Consider the following 7819-nt stretch of genomic DNA (forward strand, 5'->3'; position numbering starts at 1 on the left):
TCCACCCCCCTTCGCTTCTGGTCATGCTGTTCCCTCCTCCGGGAAAGGCCTCTCTCCATCTTTCTGTTCTCATTTCACATCCAGCCTCTCCCAGGAGGCCATTCTGACCGCTCAAGCCAACGGAATCTCTCACTTTCAGATGTTGGCGTTAGACTGGTGCTTTATTTAGTGCGAGAAGAAAGCTAATGCGTTCTGATTGTGGAGTAACTGGGAAGGGGAGACAGAGAAACAGAAACAAGGATGCGGCCTCACAAGGCCGCACTCAGAGCTGCTACTAAGTTCCTAAACCTGGTGCCATGGCTTTGCTCAAGGTTGAGCCATAAACATCCCGGACCTGACCCGCTGTGACAGGGACTTGACTTCCTCCTTGTAGTTTTCACCCCTTCATTTGCATATTGGAACTAACCAATCCCTGTGGACCTAGCCTGATCCTTCATTTGCATGAAAGAATTACCCGTGTGGTTTTGCCTTTATAACTTCTCTGTCTTCTCCCCGGAGTGCTGTTGGGTTGCTCCCTACATCCGAGCCTCCTGGGCTGCAGCTCCTTTTGCTCAAATAAATGCTTTTTTATATTCTTATTTACCATCTGAAAGCAATGCTGGTCGAGAGATTTTTCACAAAAAAAGCTGGGCATCTAGGTTTTCCTGTAATGTTACCTTATCTTACGGTAAAGCTACCAGGATTGTGAGCCAAAAAGCTCATGGGCCTGGGCGGCCGGGTGGAGGGGACCGCTCCTGACTCCGTTTCCCGTGAGCGCCTGAGAGACTGGCCCCCTTCGGTCCGTGTGCAGAGGTCTCTGCAATTGCTGCTTCTGGGATTGACGTGACCCTGTAGCTCCCACGAAGCTGGCGAGACTGATTGGTATAAAGAGAGAAGTTGAAGTGATAGATCCCTATACGTAAACGTCAGAGAACAGGTCTCCGCTATAAAAGTAGCCACAGTGCCCTGCTGAGCCTCAGGTTTGGGTGGCATCATAGTTAAAAAGAGCCAGAGAGGTCCCCTGGCTGCTGCTCCCCAAACTCCTCCCAGCTGGTAGCAGGGGCGTCACCTTGTCTTTCTCCCCAGCCTCAGAATGGGACAGGGCCTCCCGGGAATACCGAGGCCCCTACTACTTCCTAGAGCTGTGCGCCCTCACAGCTGACCCCCCTCACAGCTGACCCCCCTCACAGCTGACCCCCCCTCACAGCTGACCCGGCTGCGGCACCCAGCCCAGCTTTCATTTCCCCTGCAGTGGGTTTCTGTTTGCCCCTCCCTTTCCCCTCCCCCTCCCCCATCAGCGTTTCTTAGGAACAGCAGTCAACCTTCCGTCCTCTTTCTTGCGCCTTTAGCCCTGGGCTTGGACGGGAACGCGGACCTGTGAGCCGGACCTGTGAGCCGTGCTGGGAGGAGCCCTAGGAGTCGGGTTGGACACAGTGCACTGTGTGCTGGGATCCCCACGCAGGGGCACGGCGGGGAGTGCCTGCCTGCAGCCGGGTCATAATGTGGGTCAACAGAGCGCTTCCTCTCACTCACTCACATGCTGAGTAATCTCTGCTTTGCTGGTTCATGCATTTGGAACCAGAGGCTGCCCTTGCCCCAGGGCCTGAGGCATGCTGGGAGGGGCCTGATGCAGCCTTCAGGTGTCCCTGGCTCCCCATTACCCCCCTCCCCCCCAGACCAGAGGCCCTGGGCGGCCTACACCCTCCCCGTCACCCAGGTCTGCTCTCTGCGCTTCAGAGCGGGGGTGGGGGTGGAGGGTGGGGGGCCTTCCCTCCATTTCTGTTGTTGATCTGTTCTGGGTGCAATATGCTTGTGACCAGCTTTAATTTGGGACCAACGTTAGATTTATAGGAAAGTTGCGAAGCTAATGCAGAGGTCCTGATGCCTCTCACTAGTTGACACCAACTTCACACCCTCTGTTGCCTTATCCATCTGCTAAGAGAGACCTGTGTTGACATAGTCCCATTAAGGAAACTTCAGGCTTCATTTGTATCTCACTGGTTTTCCTAGCACGTCCTCTGTGTCCTCTGTTCCCGGACCGTCCGGATGCCGGATGGAATTCATGCTTCAGCTTCGCAAACACTTCCTGCTCCTGTGGCTGCCCTTCCCTTCCCTTAAGGTGTTCTCTCTGTACAATCGCTCAAAACTTTGTGAATTCCCTGGGAAGAGTGACATATTCATCTGTGAACTGATTTTTAAACATTCACCCCCTCCTTCCCCAGGGGTGGGCCTGCGGGCTTCGTCCTCTGTTCCCGGAACCCGTCCCAGTCCCGGATGCCGGATGGAATTCATGCTTCAGCTTCGAAAGCACTTCCTGCTCCTGTCGCCGCCCTTCCCTTCCCTTAAGGTGTTCTTTCTGTACAATCGCTCAAAACTTTATGAATTCCCTGGGAAGAGTGACAGATTCATCTGTGAACTGATTTTTAAACATCGGAGCTTTCACCCCCTCCTTCCCCAGGGGTGGGCCTGCGGGCTTGGAAGGCGTATGCCCTCAAACAGGTGCCCATGGAGGCCCCCCAGGAGCCGAGGGACAGGGTCAGAATGGAGGCCCTTAGACACAGCTGTCACCCCTGAGCTCTGTCGGGTGTGTCACAGGGTGACCCCGAGCTGGGACTGCAGCTGCGGTCCTGTCTGTTTCACTTTTCTGTCGCACCAGCGTGGGGTCGTGCCTGCGCTCTCCTCGGGGTGAATGCGGTTAGGCAGTGCCTGAGTGTATCAGGGGGAGAGGAGAGGACAGATCTCGCCCCCGGCCCAGGCACCGGGGGTTGTGCCCAGGCCTCATACGCGTTGGCTGTGCGCTGCTCTGTGTCGGTGGCGGGACACTGGGAGGGGACAGATAGGTCAGCCTTGAGGGTGAGGGGCGACAGGACCAAAGCGACAATGATGGCTCCCGTGGTCTAACCGGGCCAGATCCCTGGCACACGGTCATTTCTCTCCCGCTTGGTGGGGGGCTGGGGCGCAGTTGCAGACTCTGCAGCAAGCAGTTCAGGGCCAGTGCAGCTCAAGGACAGGCTGGGATTCATTTATTTTATGGGCTAAGCAGAAGTGTGTGGCCTCGCCAGGAAATGTAGCCGACATTTGTACCATGATTTCTGTGAGAAAGGGGTCCTCAACTCTCAATCACCAGTTTCGATACAGACTTTGGAAATATGATCCGTTTCTACGTTGGGATGTATCGGTGTTAATTCATTGGTGTTCTTTTCAGTAGCTACTGCAAAACATGGGGGCCTGTGTGTGTGTCCAATTTTATGTGATTTACCCCTTGTGGGCCCCAAGAAGAATAGACCTACAAAAAGGACGCCTGTGGTTCATCGGAGGTAAATTGTTTGCGGAGGTCCCTCACGCTCGCTGCATTTCCGACTGGGCTGCCAAGCCTCCTGCCCTCTGTCAACCAGGATAAGAGAGCTCCTAGGATGGAAATTCCACCAATAGGACTGAGACTTTCCCCGTCCAATCAGAGCTGGCCAGCTACATCCTCATTTGCATCTTCACTGACTAATCCAGTGATTCTCAACCTTCCTAATGCCGTGACCCTTAAATACAGTTCCTCATGTTGTGGTGACCCCCAATTTCATTGTTACAAATTGAACATAATTAAAGCATAGTGATTAATCACAAAAACAATATGTAATTATATATGTGTCTTCCGATGGTCTTAGGCGACCCCTATGAAAGGGTCGTTCGACCCCCAAAGGGGTCACGACCAACCGCTGGACTAATCAGAGCAGCTTTATTCTGGCAGAGCAGTTTGGTGCTATTTGGACCAGTCATGGTGTGGGGGCCTCATTTGCATAGGAATGGACCAATCAGGAAATGGGGGCGGGTAAATTTTCCTATAAGCCAGCTTCACCTCTGCCTCAGGGGGGTGCACTTCAGTTTCCATGGAAGGCTGCATTTCCTGGGCTGGGGCCTGGGCCAGGACCTGGGGCTGGGGCTGCAGCATCCGAGCTGTAGCACCAGGGCCTCCTTGCTGTTCCACAGCCGAGCTGTTTCCACTGAATTGGAGATTTGTACCCCAAATTGGAGATTTCTGTTGGTGTTGAATTGATGACAGCAACCTTTAGGTGACACCCCATTGTTCTGCATAGTTGTTTGTATAGTTGGTTTAGCAACCATTTATTTATTTATTATTTACTTAGTTTTACTTTTTTATTGATCTTAGAGAGAGGGAGGGAGGGAGGGAGGGAGGGAGAGAGAGAGAGAGACATTGATGTGAGAGAAACATGGGTCAGTTGCCTCCCGCGCATGGCCCTGACCTAGGATCGAACCTGCAACCTGGGTGTGTGCCCTGACCAGGAATCGAACCTGCCGCCTTTTGGTGCACGGGACGATGCTCCAACCAGCGGAGCCACACCTGCCAGGGCAGCAACCATTTCTCAAGCCCCACTACGGCCATCCATCGTTGTCCCAGGAGCATGGCCGGAAGGCGGGATACCCAGGACTCTGTCCTCAAGACCTCGCAGTCCGTCAGGGAAGCGCCTGAACTCCAGCCAAGGCAGGGCCTGTGGCTCTTGCTCCCGGGAGGCCTGAGTGTCCAGTGGTGAATGTTCAGAGCTGGGTTCCTCTTCCTCAGGGCCTGCATTTGGCCATCTCACAGCTCATTAGTTTTGCTTTAAGGACGGGCGGGGCGGGGGAGAGAGGAGCAGGGAGAAACGGAATTCATTTGTCGGAAGCTTTGCTGCAAAGGGGCGAAATCCGAGTGACATGGCACTCTTATGTTACCTGAGGATTTCGTCTGTGTTGGCCTCGCTGCCTGTTTTCATAGATAACGGATCATGGATTAGATGGTTATAATTTCCTGAACAAAGTAAGGCATGAATGTGGTTTTAAAACGTGTAAAACAGAATGTGAGCACCTCTCCCTCCCCACTGCCTCCCAATCTTAGACTTTCTCTGCAGGGGGAGTTACTGCTAAGTTTCTTTCCCAGTCCTCTGGATTAAAAAATATATATATATACTCAGATACTTCGTTAAAAGTACACAGATGGGATCATGTTATACACAATGTTCCGCATCTTTTTTCTTCTTTCTTTTGTGAGCGGTATTTCTTGGAGGTGTTCCTGTATCGGCATGCACACACCCGCTGCAGAATCACAGTGTTCTTTTGTAGGAATGAGCATTAACCGGCTTTCTCTCGATGGACATGGAGTTCGTTTCTAGCTCCTTCCTGTTGAACACAATGTCCCGTGAAACTCTTGGCAAGTGCCTGCCTTCTGCTCTTTCGCAAGTTCGCCTTGAGGGATTGTTGCGTTTGTCATCCAACCGGGGAAGGTCACGGTTGACGTGCCTCCCGGCGGGGCTGTGGATCCGCCAGCCTTCGGATGGCACCTGAGGCCGCCATTGCGTGTGGCTTGGGTGCAGCTTGGTCAGAAAGGTTCATACTCTGATCTGGAGAAGATGCTTGAGCATCAAGTGACAAAAAGGCCCGAATGTATCCTTCCTTCCTGGGGGTGGTGCTTCTTCCCGGCATCTTCTTATCACTTCGGAAGCTGGAAGGACCTAGCTCAGGGGTGGGCAAACTTTTTGACTCGAGGGCCACAATGGGTTCTTAAACTGGACCGGAGGGCCGGAACAAAAGCATGGATCGAGTGTTTGTGTGAACTAATATAAATTCAAAGTAAACATCATTACATAAAAGGGTACGGTCTTTTTTTTTTTTTTTAGTTTTATTCATTTCAAACGGGCCGGATGCGGCCCGTGGGCCGTAGTTTGCCCACAGCTGACCTAGCTACATGTTTGCTGGGGCTTGGAGGGGGCGGGAGGGGCCCGCGAGGTCAGAGATGCCAGGTCCTAGTAGCAATCTGGTGGCCGTCCGTCCGTCTGTCCGTCCGCCCGCAGTGCGGCTGCGTGAGGGTTGGATTTCGATGACATGTTTTGGAAGAGTTGAAGTGGGGAGAGGTGGCAGCGCCGGGAGGTGGTTGTTTGGTATGGCCTGGGGAAGGGGGGCAGTCCTATTTTTTGTGCTTTGCACACATTCCTTCTAAAATGTCACTCACGCCCTGGCCGGTTTGGCTCAGTGAATAGAGCATTGGCCTGCGGACTGAAGGGTCCCAGGTTCGATTCCGGTCAAGGGCACATGCCCAGGTTGTGGGCTCGATCCCCAGTAGGGGACGTGCAAGAGGCAGCTGATCAATGATTCCCTCATCACTGATGTTTCTATCTCTCTTTCTCTCTCCCTCTCCCTTCCTCTCTGAAATCAATAAAAATATATTTAAAAATAAATAAATAAAATGTCACTCCGCAGGGAGGGTAGTGGGCACCCTGAAGCCGGAAGTCCCTCTGTGCTTTCTGGCGTTTTGCTCCTGAAACCGCTGTCCTTATCAGCCTCTGGGCATTTCTGTCCGCCAAAGGTGAGATGCTGTTATTCCCTCCAAGTCTGCTGGTTACGTCGTGGACCCGCTGGCAAAGATTGTGGCCCAACTGGAAAGGAGTGGCAGGGAGAGAGGAACGTCAGTGATGAGAGAGACTCACTGATCCGCTGCCTCCTGCACGTCCCCTGCTGGGGACGGAGCTTGCAACCCGGGCCTGTGCCCGGACCGGGAATCAAACTGTGACCTCCTGGTTCCTAGGTCAGTGCTCAACCACTGGGCCACACCAGCTGGGCTGAAGGAGTGGTTTTTGAAAGACAGGTCTGTTCTCCCATGTGGGGGCCCTGAGTGACAAGGTGGGGCGCTGCCGACCTTTCCCTGGTCTCAGTCACTTCCTATGATGGCATCACAGCCGGGTGCCCAGCTGTGACCTCTGCCCAGTGCTCCCTGTGCCCTGACAGCAGAGGTGCCATCGTCCTGGGTCCCGCCCTTAGGGAGAGTGTCCGAGGTCCGGTCTCTGCCCAGTGCTCCCTGCCCAGTGCTCCGCTGGACATGGCCGGGCAGGGCTGGCGGCCTTCATGTGGCGCCAGCAGAACCCGGCGCTGCTGTTCCCCTCTGTCACCGCTGCTCCCTGTGAGGAGGATGCTGGGGGCCTGAGGGCAAATGGCCGCAAACCTCCTTGGCTGCAGCCCATGCCTTCGTTTCCAGCTGCTCTGCGCCCTCACGCTGCACTTGCAGCTTCGAAGCCTCTTCGGAGGGAGCAAGAGGTTGGGGTGGCGGTGAGCCCCCGGCGGGGGGGGAGGGGCCCTGGGCTCCTGGGGTGGGAGTTGACGGACAGGTCAGCCTCTGAGCAGATGGCAGTCTTCTTGGCAGAGCTGCTACGGCCCCTTGTCACGGCTGTTGTTCTGGGAGAGCCAGTAATGAGGGTGCAGCGCTGAGGGTGCCCTAGGCACAGCCCTAGTAGCTCATATGGCCTGTTGGGGGGATGGGGGGAGGGCGTTCATTGGCTTCAGCATCATTCTCGTTTCCCCTGGGCCGAGAAATAACACCCAAGGTTCACCTACGCCCGTGAGAGGGGGCGGGCCTCCCGACGATGGGGTCATGGGTGGTAGAGGCTCTGCTGTCCGTTCTTGTTCATTTCACATGGTTAAAATACAATACAGATAACGTGTTTTAAAGGATCGCATACAACGAGCAGTGTCCATGGTGTTCAACTTTCTATAAATGTCGTTTCAATTGCCGGCTGTGTATTTGTTTCAGTATACCTTTCCCTGTGTGTGAGTTTTCACAAACTCGGCTCATCTGTTACTTTTTACTTAACTCCTAATTGGGTAATGCTCACTTTTGTGAACCAATGATATTTCCTTAATTTAAATATCTCTTTATATGCACTCCCCATTTCTTTCTTTTTTTATATATATATTTTATTGATTTTTTACAGAGAGGAAGGGAGAGGGACAGAGAGTTAGAAACATCGATGAGAGAGAAACATCGATCAGCTGCCTCCTGCACACCCCCCACTGGGGATGCGCC

At 53.7% G+C, this 7819-nt stretch overlaps 1 protein-coding gene across 3 annotated transcripts in view; it reads left to right on the top strand.

Moving 5' to 3' along the window:
* Positions 1-7819, top strand: part of VOPP1 (vesicular, overexpressed in cancer, prosurvival protein 1) — a 47081-nt gene that overhangs the window by 22706 nt on the left and 16556 nt on the right. Inside the window, exon 1 of one of the 3 annotated variants that reach the window (XM_005858415.2) lies at positions 2232-2326. The exons of the other annotated variants lie outside the window; for them this stretch is intronic. Coding sequence (XP_005858477.2) covers positions 2261-2326 — 66 coding nt within the window. The 5' untranslated portion in view covers positions 2232-2260. Of the gene's footprint in view, positions 1-2231; positions 2327-7819 lie in introns of those variants that run through there. 3 annotated transcript variants of the gene reach the window in all.

This window comes from Myotis brandtii, unplaced genomic scaffold, assembly GCF_000412655.1.
Source record: "Myotis brandtii unplaced genomic scaffold, ASM41265v1 scaffold1173, whole genome shotgun sequence".
Taxonomy (NCBI): domain Eukaryota; kingdom Metazoa; phylum Chordata; class Mammalia; order Chiroptera; family Vespertilionidae; genus Myotis; species Myotis brandtii.